This window comes from Lolium rigidum, chromosome 1 (genome assembly GCF_022539505.1).
Source record: "Lolium rigidum isolate FL_2022 chromosome 1, APGP_CSIRO_Lrig_0.1, whole genome shotgun sequence".
In the NCBI taxonomy this organism is placed as follows: domain Eukaryota; kingdom Viridiplantae; phylum Streptophyta; class Magnoliopsida; order Poales; family Poaceae; genus Lolium; species Lolium rigidum.
In genome coordinates this window covers 344,531,280-344,546,258 of record NC_061508.1, presented here as the reverse complement: position 1 = coordinate 344,546,258, position 14,979 = coordinate 344,531,280, and the positions used below count along the sequence as shown (strand labels likewise).

The following is a 14,979-nucleotide window of genomic DNA, read 5'->3' as shown; positions in this document are numbered from 1 at the left end:
CTACCACCTTTTTAACGTTTAGGACATTGCATGAAGATGGATTTCATATATCAGCCTCTCCGAACTTTTTAGATTTATTTTCACCTATAATTTCTGCCTATTTGATTTTTTTCTTTCCATACCCTACAAACTTGTTAACGTTGATGGACGCGGCAGATTGATGGATCCCATATGAAAACTAGAAGTAAACGTGTGATATCTCGATTATTTTTTACCCATGATATTAGGGAAAACTTGTTATATTGTGGATACTTCCATTTCTTTGATCTCTTCCGTTTGATTTTTCCTTTTAAACACTGAGTGATGCTGCTATCTAATGGGTCCCAGATGCTAGCCTCTTTTTACAAAAAAACTTGAGATATGTTGAAGTTTTTTACCCATGATATTGCTGGATACTTGCCTTTTTCCGTTTCCTTCCATTTAATTCTACCTTGTTATAACTTTGATGCCTTGAGGGATGCTGCCCGGTGCTGGCAGCTGGATCCCAGATGTCGGTCTCCTTGTACAGAAAAGTTGTGCTATCTTCATTTTTTTACCTCTGATATTAGGGCTATTTGCTTTTTTTTTCTGATCACTTATGTTTAATTTCACCTTGTTATAACTTTGAGGGACAGTGCTGGCTGATGGGTCCCTAATATCAGCAATGCCCATGGTAATGGATTTGGGTTTAGGAAAAGAGGTGCATTGGTGATTTCTTCGTCTTATTAGACAAACAAGAAAGTCCGACATTCTTGATGAGAAATACATAATTGCCTGATTACTAGAATATCAATCTAGACTTATGACGAGTATGATACGAGTTAATCTGGACCCTGATGTTGGCTCCTTCTAGCCTTTATATACAAGGCTGCGTCTGAGAGTTCAATCAGAGTCGGTTACAAATATATGCCTATGTCAATTTCAGCTGCTTGATGGGTGTCTACTTGTTCTTTACGTCTGGTTCCTGGGTTTCAGGTGCATCCAGATCCAGGTCATGTATTTTATTATATATGTGCTTCATGGGCTCCTTTATGGATCCATACCAGGGACGCTAGTCGCATGGACCTGATAAGTCATCCCCATGTCACCAGTGGCTTCCCTTGTGGCCTAGGTGGCGGCAAGGATGGCCGCCACGAGGAAGACAAAGGCTAGGAAGCGCACGGTTGTGAAGAAGGCTATGCAGGCTGCACAGAAGGGGACCATGAAGTGGCTCCCCTTCATGTCCAGCTTTGTCCCGATGAAGATGTGTGCGCTAATGAAGAGCACCATCCGAACTGACAAGGGCTTCAACGAAGTCCATCTAACTGCCATGACCAAAGCCCTCATGGAGCACCGCGGTTCTGACGTTAGCTCCACACAATTGTACAACCACCTAAGGAAGTGGAGGGTGAGGTTGCTCGTCGTTAGCAGGCCCCGCAATTTTAGCTGTGCTCAATGGTGCGACGAGAGGGAAACCATCCTCCTGGAGGCTGAGCATTACCATGGTCACGTCGCGGTTAGCACATTATCCTCCTCGCTAACTTCGATCATTACTAACCTTCATAACTAACATACTATATATCTTCCAATTGTAGGATCAACCCAAGGACTAAGAGTTCCTGAACACACCCATTACCAACTATGATGAGATGCATACCATCTCTGCATTCGTCTTCGCCACTGGCAAGTACGCCATGCGCTCAAGTGAGCCCCTGAGCACACCTCCAGCTACACCGTCAGCTGAGGATGCTGACACGCAGGATTTGGACATGGTGATCCTTGATGCCCCCCTGAGAAGCCGGATAACGCTCCTGAAAAGGTGTATATGAAAGTAAGAGGAGGAGAGGTGCCTTCACTGATGGCCTTCCCCAACATGGTTGTCGCTGTCAAGGACGTCGTATAGGCCATTTGGGACAACAAGCCCACGAACATGCACCCCGACCTATACACCCGCAATCATTGACATTGTTGGCCTCATCGTGGAGTCTCTCATGGCGGTGCAGACTCACCTCGTGACCACAAGGCCCAGGGTACGAGCTTCGTTGGCATGAATCTACCACACCAGATCCTGTGGCTCAGGACCTATCTTGGCAAGCACTACAACAACATGTAGTGTTGCCCTTCGGGCCGTCTGGGTGGGAGGCATGTGTGGAAGTGATGCCCGTGATTTGTTGATGGCTTAATGATGATGATGTACATTTTGGTTTAGCTAGGGATTCAAAACCACTTATGGACTGTAACTATGATGAGGTAGTATATACTAACCCCTCATATGATGGCGAACTTGCAGTGTTAGGATGGCACTCACTTTTGTGGTGGTGGTAGGATTACACCACATTAGCGTAGGCCGAACTTATGATCCCTTTTGCAATTACCATGCATGCTCCTATTAGTTTATGATGTGTTGTCAACATTGTGTTGCTATGTTATGACTTGTTTCATTCTTTTGATTTATCAAAAACCTTGTTCTTGTTCCGCCATACTAGTGGTATGTGATCTTCCGAGGAAGGAATCCAGGTATCTACAACTCATGGAGAATCTGCCAAGATCAAGTCAATAAGTACTACAACAACTACAAATGGTGTGAAACATTGGAAGAGGCACAAGCAGAGTACCTTAGCTTCTTGGATGATATGGACATGGCTATTTAGGCCATGGAACAACCATTGTCGTTAACACAAGGAGCACCGGAGCCAATGTGCGTTCTTGCACATGTCTTTAGCACAAGCAACACCGAAGTTACGTGAGAGTAGGGTCAAAGAATTCACCATCGTCTTCTTGATCGTCATGATCGTCAGGATCTTGTGGTTCTAAATTCAATATGATCAGATGTAACATGCAATGACATGGTAATCTTACCCTATTTAAACAATGGTAAGAGCATGGGACTGTGATGTGTACAACCTATAAGGTGTATGGGTAGAGCTAAAATAGGCTACACGCAACCAACCAAATGAATTAGCCTTTGTTGCCTAACTGGTGCACAAAATAGCATCATGCAGAATCAAACAATACGCCACTTCTCACTCGTGGCTCGTTCTAAACGAGCTAAGACTCTAGTGCCTGTCCAGCGAGCCTCAAAATGAGGCGCCCGTAGATATTTTGGATGGTGCGTCAAGCTGCCGCGGCTCCATGATGCCTAGTCTACTTAGGCAAGTATCTATAGTTGCTTCAATCTAGTCTCCCGCGATCCATAGCTGGCTACTATGATGTATATGCATACATTTAGCTTGGTTCCAACCAGCAGGCCGACTTCCTTCAGGTCTCCCAATGCAACCTTAGGTAGCTTGTGTCTACAATTCACCGCAAGAACAAAACGAATTTGCTAAACAAAAACCAATTGAATGTGTGCAAGTGTACCTCTGTCCCCTTGGAATCTTTCCCCTCACACATGCACCTTGCTTAACTTAATCTGACACAGTGTACTACTGCTAGCTCGTAGCAGTACTTAATTAACAAACCATTTGATCGATCGCCTACTATATAACGATCCTTCCGCTTCTCTTCGCACTACTAACAACATCTCGATTCATCGACCGCCAGAGATCCCACAGAAACTGTTGGAATCTAGCTCGTCGGCGCGATGATCACCTGGAAGGACATCTACGACGTGCTGGCGGCGGTGGTGCCGCTGTACGTGGCCATGTTCATGGCGTACGGGTCGGTGCGGTGGTGGGGCATCTTCACGCCCGACCAGTGCTCCGGCATCAACCGTTTCGTCGCCGTCTTCGCCGTGCCGCTCCTCTCCTTCCACTTCATATCCACCAACGACCCCTACGCCATGGACTACCGCTTCCTGGCCGCCGACTCGCTCCAGAAGCTCGTCATCCTCGCCGCGCTCGCCGTCTGGCACAACCTGCTCTCCCGCTACCGCTGCCACCGCGGCGGCGTCGTCGGCGCCGGGGACGAGGCCGCGTCGCTCGACTGGACCATCACGCTCTTCTCCCTCGCCACGCTGCCCAACACGCTCGTCATGGGCATCCCGCTTCTGCGCGCCATGTACGGAGACTTTTCCGGGTCCCTCATGGTGCAGATCGTGGTGCTGCAGAGCGTCATCTGGTACACGCTCATGCTCTTCCTCTTCGAGTACCGCGGCGCCAAGGCGCTCATCTCCGAGCAGTTCCCGCCGGACGTCGGCGCAAGCATCGCCTCCTTCCGCGTCGACTCCGACGTGGTCTCGCTCAACGGGCGCGAGGCGCTGCAGGCCGACGCCGAGGTCGGGCGCGACGGCCGCGTCCACGTCGTCATCCGGCGGTCGGCGTCCGGGTCTACCACGGGCGGCCATGGCGCCGGGCGTTCCGGGATTTACCGTGGCGCGTCCAACGCGATGACGCCACGGGCGTCGAACTTGACGGGCGTGGAGATCTACTCGCTGCAAACGTCGCGGGAGCCCACGCCACGCCAGTCCAGCTTCAACCAGTCAGACTTCTACTCCATGTTCAACGGGAGCAAGCTGGCCAGTCCAAAGGGGCAGCCCGGTGTCGTCGGCGGTGGTGGTGCACGCGGCCAGGGGCTCGACGAGCAGGTGGCCAATAAGTTCAAGGGAGGCGAGGCTGCAGCACCGGCGTACCCCGCGCCTAACCCCGGCATGATGATGCCGGCGCCACGGTACGTGTCCGGCTTATAATCTTGCTGTGTTGATGGAAAACTCAAGGCTCAATTCCTGACGATTAGCAAGCACATCAATCGAAATTTGCAATGGTCAATGGCTAGATCACATGCATGCTTTTAGTTTGAGCTTGGACTTTTTGTGTTGAATCTTGAATTGATTTTTGATTGGAATAATATAGCAAGAAAGAGCTTGGAGGTTCGAACTCCAACTCGAACAAGGAGTTGCACATGTTCGTGTGGAGTTCCAGCGCGTCGCCCGTTTCCGAGGCCAACCTCCGCAACGCTGTCAACCATGCCGCCTCTACCGACTTCGCCGCCGCGCCGGCAGCAGCAGCCACGCCACGCGACGGCGCCACTCCCAGAGGTACGTACGTAACAAACAAGCGTGGTTCCTCCGTCCGAATCAAATTAAGTTGCCAGCATATGTGATTTTGCTTGAGTGCTTTTGGCACACTGTGTAAGTAACCATTTATGCGCACACGTCCGTCAGGTTTAAGCGGCACCGTGACGCCGGTGATCAAGAAAGACGCCAGCAACGGCGACGTGGGGGTGGAGATCGAGGACGGCATGATGAAAAGCCCGGCGACCGGGCTCGGCGTTAAGTTCCCGGTATCGGGATCCCCATATGTGGCGCCGAGGAAGAAGGGCGCGGACATGCCCGGGCTGGAGGAGGCGGCGCACCCTATGCCGCCGGCGAGCGTGATGACGCGGCTCATCCTGATCATGGTGTGGCGGAAGCTCATCCGCAACCCCAACACCTACTCCAGCCTCATCGGCCTCGTCTGGTCACTCGTCTCATTCAGGTTCACATCTCACACTTGCATAACTGTACACATGCATATATGCATTGCATCATACGTTCATGCATGCATCACAAGTTCTTTCGTGGATTAATTCAGTTAATCAGCTAAACTGGATCCTAGTGTAGATTGACATGGGCTCTATCTTCATTATACTCTACTGGTTAGATTGCTTATGATTGTCCCATGCATGTGAGAGCACATGATAATCACGTCGGTCTAGGATCTGGTCCAGCACATGCATGCAGATGCAGGTCTTATGCAAGACCTGACCTGGAGTCCTGTAGCAGACCAAATCTACAAAATCAACTGCATTCAGATGCCGTGTTAATTTGTCTCCATTCATAGATTCCAGATCGGTAGTACATATATTGTGTGCTCTCATCTACGGCTGATGCACGACACATCGTCGTGTACACTGTACAATGATGTGCATCCATCATTGATGTACTATTTATTATACACGAGATCGGTGGAACATCTGGAGGAAACTTCAGAGGAAACACACAAGGCATTTTTAGGAGAAAGGCGGCACATGCACGATACACAGATCTACATTAGATATTAACCAAAATTTCCTTGAAATATTACAGGTGGAATATTCAGATGCCTACAATAATCAAAGGTTCCATATCTATCCTGTCTGATGCAGGTCTAGGGATGGCTATGTTCAGCTTAGGTACAGCGTTGACATTTTGTTGTTTATTCATCACAAATCTGTACCTCTATCTTTGTCTCTTGCCCCAAGAACTCCTAACGGTAACTTATGCAATTAATCCAGGTCTCTTCATGGCTCTGCAACCGAAGATTATCTCGTGTGGCAAGTCTGTCGCCACATTCGCCATGGCGGTGAGGTTCTTGACGGGTCCGGCGGTGATCGCTGCGACCTCCATAGCCGTTGGGCTCCGGGGAGTGCTCCTACATGTTGCCATTGTTCAGGTTAGTAAGGGAATAAAATATAAACTGTACAATATATAAATCAAATTTTATCTGCGAACGAGCATATATACCCAAATCTAATTTGTAGATACTAGTGATTCAGATAAGTGGGAAATATATTGTGACGAGGAACTTACTTTTTATTATGTGATTGATCGACAGGCAGCACTTCCACAAGGAATTGTTCCATTTGTGTTTGCCAAGGAGTACAATTGCCACCCTCAAATACTTAGCACAGCGTAAGCAAGACAATGCATCCTCAATCTTTGCCAATATCCGAGCATACAAAAAATTTCTTCCTTTACTCATTTTGCATGTATGTTTTCAGGGTTATTTTTGGTATGCTCGTTGCGCTCCCGATCACGATACTCTACTATGTTCTTCTTGGGATATAGAGTGACAATATTGAAGAACTAAGGCTGCATATTAATTTCTAGTGAAAGGTAGAGTTCTAGAGAGAAATGCCAAATGAATACGTGAGCTGTCTTGAATATCTGAAGATACACGAGATCTAGCAGAAGGATAGGGAAAGCTAGCTTAGTAGGACCCTAGATAGGAATGCAAAGGAGAAACAAAAATATATCCTTGATTCCATTTTTTTCTACTGTTTTAGATCTAAAGTAAAGGCTGGGGCTTTGAGTATGAAGAGTTCAACCCTTAAACCGACAATTTGCTGCTAAACTAAGATTCCACTAGTTGATACTTCTGTTCAGTAACACATGATCTGCACAATATTTGCCTGATTTATGCAAAGGTAAATGTAACTTGCATCTTACATCGGATAAACTAATACATGGCGGTTCCCACATTGCATGACAACATCACTGATCACTCTGATGCTTTGGGGGAAGAGTTAAGATGATTCAGTGCACTGCCTGCCTGGACAGATCTCTGAACTCTGAAGTCTTCTTCAGATGAACTGTGAATTCTAAAACTGCATCTAATGTAGGAAAAATCGGCTAGTTTACAGCAACTTTAATTTACTGCTGTGTAAAGGTATCGTATAGCTTGTATTGATGATTCCAAGGCAATGCATCCATGGATGCGATCGAAGTGCTGGCTTCTAGCTATAGGGATTTTGCAGAGGATCTGAACTGAATGAGAGAGTATCTTGTGAGTTTTTTCTACTATATATCTTCTTGTCTGCTGCCAAACAGTGTGATTGATGGATAATTAAATTAGTTTCAAGTGTCAAATGTTAGCTAGATGCTACTTGTCTGTGCTTGCTCACATGTGGAGGTTATGTTTCTTTGGTGCTAGTGGATTGTCCTTTGCTGCATGGAACATGAAACCGAAGACCTAGAATATTGAGAGTCTGTATTGTTTATCAGATGACTAGTATTCAGTCTGATCAGCTCATTAGCCATAATACCTTCATGAAGGGATGTGCTTATATTCTGAGTCATCCGTGACGTATGCAACTTATGTTGTTCCGATCACCGCCTTGAGCAGCTGACCACTGTTCATATTCTCTTAATTAGCTCCACTTACATTAACGAGCCTATCTACAAACTTAACGTATGGTAATATTTTGTGCACTGCTAAGCAATGTGCTTGCTAACAGTTGTGTTACTACTTTGAAAAGTAGAAAAATATTTGTAAGTAGCAGATAAAACATAAAAACAACACAAAATGAATTGGCCAATAGTCAACGGCATCTAGTCAAACAATGAAAACTATATTTAGTTAATCACATGGACCAGCTCAGATTGTCTGAAGATAGCAGTACTCCTCTCTCAAGTCAAACACTCCACATCAGCTTGGGATCTCAAGAAAGATAGGCATCACACACCCAAAGATTACCTAGCAGCTGGGTCCATCAGATCTTGACACCAAACGTTCAAGGTTCAAGGTGCAAAGGCTGATAGTCCAGGTATGATCAGCGGGCATCTTCGCCACCTCCGTGCATGTTCCATCATCGGGGTCATAGATTAGCAATTGCGGTCCTCCTCTTCCATGGAAGCCATAGAGGAGCAACTTTTTACCGTCATGTAGCACTTTCAGAGGCGTCAACGCGTAACTTGCACAAGATGAAATAGAGTACGCTTTGACCCATATGCTATTGACAGGATCATCGAGGAGCCATAATTCCCATCCGCTGCAAGTTTCACGTGGGTCTGTCTCTATTGCACCCACACAAAGGGAGCCGCCAAGCTCGCTGAGGCTGATTTTGATATATCGTTTTTCGGGTACTAATGATGGCGGGCCCTTGATCCTCTTCTGCCACCCCTCGCTCTCTAGGTCGTAGCGGAGTATGGTGTTTAGGTTTTCTTGCAAAAATAGATACACCACGCCATCAATCGTGATAGTATCGCTGTAATAAGCGATCTCGCTCGCGATCCAGCCCTTCTTCCTCCACCCAACATTATCTCCTACGGTGAAAATCTCATATTTGCCGAATCTAAAATATAACAATTTGTATAGCCCGGATGGGACGGCACGACCAAAACCCAAGACCCTACCCAACGAGTAGGTCACCAGCACCTCTCCGGTAGCTAGATCGATTACTTTGGCATCGCCCATTCCTTGCATGAGACACACGAGTTCATCTGCTCTGCTAGAAATAGACTTGAAAAACGAGCCCACGCCGCGGATCACCCTCACAAGATTACCTTTCATATCGAACAGCCGTACAGAGGACTTCGGCAAAGCGGAGGCGACAATGAGCTGCTGAGTGCGGTGCATGTGCTTGGAAACAAAGACCGGGTTGGAGATGAGTTTGCACCAACTCCTCGACACGCATCGGAACCGGCATAGAGACTTCACCGGCAGCCGGGGCAGGATCTCCAAGATGATGTCGTGCGGCAACCAGATGGAAGTGTCGCCGTGGACCTTGGTCGCCATGGGAGCATCGCGAGGAGAGCACCGTCGTCCAGGCGAGGAAGAAGGTACGGGGAGCATCGCAAGGAGACGGAAGTAAAGGTGGTCTGATCGTGCGCGGTACGTGCCTACGTGGAGCGTGGTGCCGTCTGATTTCTGATGCCGTCGTCCGCGTAGCGCAGGCACAACGTAGGCCTGATCTCTGGCTTTGTTGCTGGCGATCTAACGCACACCAAATCAACTTATACGAGATACAAGGGTAAACAAATCCAACAATAAAACGGATACCGAGTTGCGCACTCCAACTCAAGCAGCATCACTTTTGGATGTATTTCTTTCTCCGATCGAGGACGCTCGTCTTATATTTCGAGTGAACAAAAACACCTGTCTTAAGTAGCATATATTGATACGCAACACAACAATATTTGCTAGCATAATAGTACGTGATGATGAGGAAGCGTACGTCGTCTCAAACGGCCAGCTACTTACACATCTAGTTGAAGAGGTGTTGGAGGTTGGTCTGGATGACGGGGCGTTGGGTTCATGCATTGAACTACAAGCTGAACAGAAATCCAGACTGCCCTCTATTAAACGAAATGTTTGGCCTAACAAAAAAGGCCAAAGTGACTAAATCTCCCATTATTTCCAAATGAATGGCATGTTTGAGAATAGCAGAGGTATCACAAACTTTGCTAAACACTTACATACTACCAAAAGTATTAGAGAATATTGTTTAGACTTTATTGCTATCTCCGAGACGCGCAAGCGGGATTATTCAGTAAGTTTTCTAAATCGCCTTTCAGGCGGGGAAGACTTTGCTTGGATATACCGCCCGCCTCGGGGGCGCTCTGGTGGCTTATTAGTTAGGATCCAAACTTCGACTATGGAGATTCTAGATAATTCCGGTGGTGATTTTCATATCAAACTCCACATTCGGAATAGATCTGATAACTTCATATGGAGTTTGGTTTCTGTCTATGGAGCCGCTCAGGATGTGCATAAACCCGATTTTCTTCGTGAGTTGGTAAATCTGGCTAAGGACAATCCGCATCCTATTATCATAGGAGGGGATTTTAACTTGCTTAGATACCTCCAGGAAAAGAGCAGGAGAAGGTTTGACACTCATTGGTCTTTCTTATTTAATGTTGTCATTGATAGTTTGGATTTGAGAGAGGTGACAATGGTTGGAGACAGTTCACTTGGGCGAATAATCTTCCTGAGCCGACATACGAGAAGCTGGATCGAATACTTATGGACTCCGATTGGGAATTTAAGTTCTCTCTAGTCTCAGTACGAGCTCTTCCTCGGATCGAAGCCTTGTTAGACCACACTCCAATACTATTAACTACTGGGACACCATTACCGCAACATAGACGCTAGTTCAAATTTGAACCTGGATGGCTACATCGGGATGGCTTTTCGAACATGATCAAATTCATTTGGGATAAGCCGGTTGCCGGGAACACCCTAATCCAAATGTGGAATAATAAATTATGTTCCATGCGTAGAAACCTTAGGGGGTGGGCTAGGCACATGACTCGACAACTCAAGCAAGAGAAACTCAGCCTAACATCATACATTGATGATTTAGAGGCAACTGCTAAGGTACGACTACTGACTGCGCAAGAAATTGAACTTAAAAGTCAATAGAATGCAAAGTTAGATGGTTTACTTCGAGAAACGGAACTCAAATGGTACCAGAGATCTAAGGCCCAATTCTTGTTGGAAAGAGATTTGAATACGAGATACTTTCATAGTGTTACCAATGGTAGACACAGAAAGAAACGCATGCATTCTCTTGTTCAGGAAGAGGGTCTGATCGAAGGTCTGAAGCAACTTCAATCACATATTACATCTTACTATAAAGGTCTGTTTGGTGAGCCTGAGGAATCGAATATATCATTGGATGAATCCAGGACGGATGATATTCCCCACGTGACTCTAGAAGAAAATGACATTCTAACCGCCCCTTATTCCGAGGAGGAGAGTAGGAAAGCGGTTTTTCGCGTCAGGACCGGATGGATTTCCAGCCGAATTTTCTCAGTATTTTTGGAATATTGTGAAGACTGACTTGTTGGAATTGTTTACTGAGCTCCATGCAGGACACAGCTGGATTTATTCCGTATCAGTTTTGGTGAAATCATTCTTTTATCAAAAGTTATTGATGCGGAATGAATTCAACAATACAAACCCATATGTCTTTTAAATGTTTGTTTCAAATTTTCCACAAAAGTAGCTACTATTCGACTGAATTCAGTGGCATATCATGTGGTGCGTTCTTCTCAAACGGCTTTCATGCAAGGTAGATACATTATAGATGGAGTTATCACTTTGCATGAAACGATTCATGAGATGCACCGCAAAAAGTTGAATGGGGTCATACTCAAAATTGACTTTGAAAAAGCCTATGATAAAGTTGAATGGTCTTTTCTTCAACAAACTCTTCGGATGAAAGGATTTTCTGATGAGTGGCGTGCTCTAATTAATAACGCCATTTTTGATGGTAGTGTTACCATAAAGGTTAATGATGACATTGGTAAATACTTCCAGACGATAAAAGGGTTGAGGCAAGGCAATCCATTGTCCCCAATGCTTTTTAACATTGTGGCGGATATGCTTGCAATTATAATTGAGCGTGCTAAGTTTGATGGACAAATTGAAGGTGTGGTTCCCCACTTAGTTGATGGGGGCTTATCAATTCTTCAGTATGCCGACGATACAATTCTATTTATGGATCATGATTTGGCAAAGATACGTAATCTGAAGTTAATTCTTTCAGCATTCGAGCAATTGTCAGGTCTTAAGATCAACTTTCATAAGAGCGAGTTGTTTTGTTTTGGCGAAGCTATAGATGATGCCAACCTTTATGCCGAGCTATTCAGATGTGGGCTTGGTTGTTTTCCAATCAGCTATCTTGGTATTCCGATTCATCAACGGAGACTAACTTTGGCTGAATGGAAAATCGTCGAAGAACGACTTCAGAAATGCCTTACTAGTTGGAAAAGAAAGCTCTTATCCCTTGGGGTAAGATTAGTTCTCATAAATTCAGTGCTTACAAACATGGTACTGTATATGATTTCTTTCTTCTAGTTACCCAAAGAAGTCTTGCACCGATTTGGATTACTTCTGATCAAGATTCTTTTGGCAAAGGGATAGCGAGAATAAAAAATATCGGTTGACAAAATGGAGTGTTGTACGTCGTCCAAAAGATCAAGGTGGACTTGATCTTCACGATCTAGAAGTTAAAAACAGTACCTTGCTAGGAAAGTGGCTAGCCAGGTTATTAACGGAGGATGGTGTATGACAACAACTACTGCGGAAAAAGTATGTAGGCTCAAAGCGATATCCTAGGTTATTGGAAACTGGGTGACTCGCACTTCTGGGCTGGTATTATGGCAACAAAGAAATACTTCTCCATTTGGTTCCTTCTCCATTAGGAATGGGGCGGAGATACGTTTTTTGGAGGATCAATGGTTGGAAACAACCACTCTTCGTGAATAGGATCCAGCCTTGTACAATATTGTTCGTTGTACGGGGATCGATGAATTTCACTGGAGTCTTACCAAGAATGGTGTATTCTCGGTAGCCTCTATGTACAAAGCCCTTTGCATTCCTACTCAACCGATTTTAAATAATAAATCCACCAGGAAGATGAAGATACCACTAAAAATTAAGATCTTTGCGTGGTATCTTCGTCGAAGTGTGATTCTTACTAAAGATAACCTTGCAAAACGCAACTGCCAGAGTTGCAAGAAATGTGTGTTCTGTCACGAAGAAAAGATAATAAAACACATTTTCTTCAATTGTCGGGTTGCTAGATCTATATGGTCAATCATTCAAATAGGTTCTACATGTACCCACCCCGTAGTATTACCAATCTATTTGGCAATTGGCTAAATGGGGTGAATTCAAGGTATAAAACGATTATCCGATTGGGAGCGATTGCAGTTGTACGGTCGCTTTGGTTGTGTAGAAATGACAAGGTTTTTAATGACAAAAATTCTTCTATTATGAAGGTTATTAACAGGTGTACAACTATGTTCCGTTCATGGTCGCCGTTTCAACGCTTCGAGGACCGAGACCTATTTACGGAGGTGTCTACACGGTTGGAGAAAAAAAGGCCAAAAACTTTATTACCCAACATGGGCCTGACCAATATGTGAGATGTGCATACATGCTCCATTGCTGGTGCGAACCTGATCATGACCACCGTAGGGCTCCTGAGTAGAGAGCTTCCCCCTCTCACTCGCCAGACGAGTGATTGGTAGCTCCCGTATCCATGTACCATGATGCATCAATAGGATATGACGGAGTGTTCCCTTGCTCGTGACTTGCAAAGGCAGCCTGCTTTTTATTACCTTTGTCGTTGTTGCCAATGCCTAGAAAGTCATGCTTGAAGCGACGATGCGGCGAGATGAAATATGACCCTCGAGAAGGTCATATACTAGCTTCACTCTGTCTCTAGGATATTACACCCAAAAAGCTAAGTCTGTAAATATTCAGGTTTCATGGAGAACTTATCCATACTCCATGTTTCTTCAATCGGGAAGTTAAGAATTTTGTTTGATGAATCAAAGGTTTCGAAAAAAGAAAATTACAGAACATAGAGCATTTAGGACAGTGTATCCTGGCTGGATAGTTTTCTTGAAACGGGATTTCGCTCCACCTTATAAATAAAACAGCCACATCCATAAAAAGGTTCATTTGCAAGTCAAGAAATTAAGAAGATTCCGCTGGAGCAACAACACAAACATACCCAACTGAAATTAAAAAAGGTAGCAATACAACTCTAGGTGAGAATGAAATTTAAGGGCTAGGCACTGTAGAAAGATGCCACATGGATATCCTAATGCACATTGTCTAATAGGTTCATTGCAGTCCCTTGAATTAAATTGAAAATTCTATTGTATTGTAGGTGCTCCAACCTATGAGTAACAAAGTGACCACAGACGAGGTTCACTTCCCAAGAACCAGCAAGATGGAGGAATTTACTGTGAAATTCCAGGATTCCATAACCGTATTGCACACATAATAGGAAAAGGCCGGTCAGTGGTGGTATGTTGACAACTGGCAAATCAGTGGACGTAGTTCTTGTGCTAGTAAAATCTGATCCTTGATCAAGAGAGCAGCTCACAGCCAGAACAAATAAGCTTGATACACACTCGCTTGAAAGCTGTGTCGAGATGCCGAGGTAATGAGGAAGCGCTATATACCTCATGGACCGGATCACATAAGAAGCTGTGAGGAACTGTCCAGCTACAACTAATTGAAAATCTCTTATGTGAACCCATGTACTGCTAGTCGGATGGACTCCATCAATATTGAATAGATGAGTGTGTTTTCCTTGTGCATCTCCCCATGAATGGCTCTCTCTTGAGCACCCACAAGTATTTTACTTACAGCCACGAGCGAGCAAACAAAGAATGATCAACACAACCAAGCTTATGTTGCGTTTCCATTTTGCACCTGGATGCTTTGATCATCCGACAGTCTGCATGTACACCTTCACCATGATAACTGAGCAGTTGTGCTACAGACCATATCATCCTTTTAAGAAAAATACCAATAAACATTGAATGCCCAAGAGTGCTGCAAGAAGGTTTGGAAATGTCCGAGTTATTCATCCAAAGTGTAACCTCCAAGATCCACAAAATGCTGCAACAAAAAAATTCCAAGACCTTGATAGAAGGACACTGCACTGGTCCCGTCATGATGCTAGGAGAAAATAGTCAAAATACACAACATTGTACCTCCACTGATTTTTTAGCACTACAAGTAAACTGCTCACCTTGACCGTGATCATAACTCAACTTGAATTCCCACTTCAGTATATACGTAATGCAACACTTGT

The 14,979-nt window shown here is 45.1% G+C and overlaps 1 protein-coding gene across 1 annotated transcript; it reads left to right on the top strand.

The window, feature by feature from the left end:
- Window positions 1-3,541: 3,541 nt before the first annotated feature.
- LOC124684508 (auxin efflux carrier component 2) lies at window positions 3,542-6,703 on the top strand. The gene is made up of 7 exons (XM_047218806.1): window positions 3,542-4,566; window positions 4,749-4,933; window positions 5,060-5,372; window positions 5,963-6,048; window positions 6,151-6,308; window positions 6,471-6,547; window positions 6,637-6,703. The coding sequence occupies exons 1-7, from the start codon at window positions 3,542-3,544 to the stop codon at window positions 6,701-6,703; spliced, it is 1,911 nt and encodes a 636-aa protein (XP_047074762.1).
- Window positions 6,704-14,979: the final 8,276 nt, after the last annotated feature.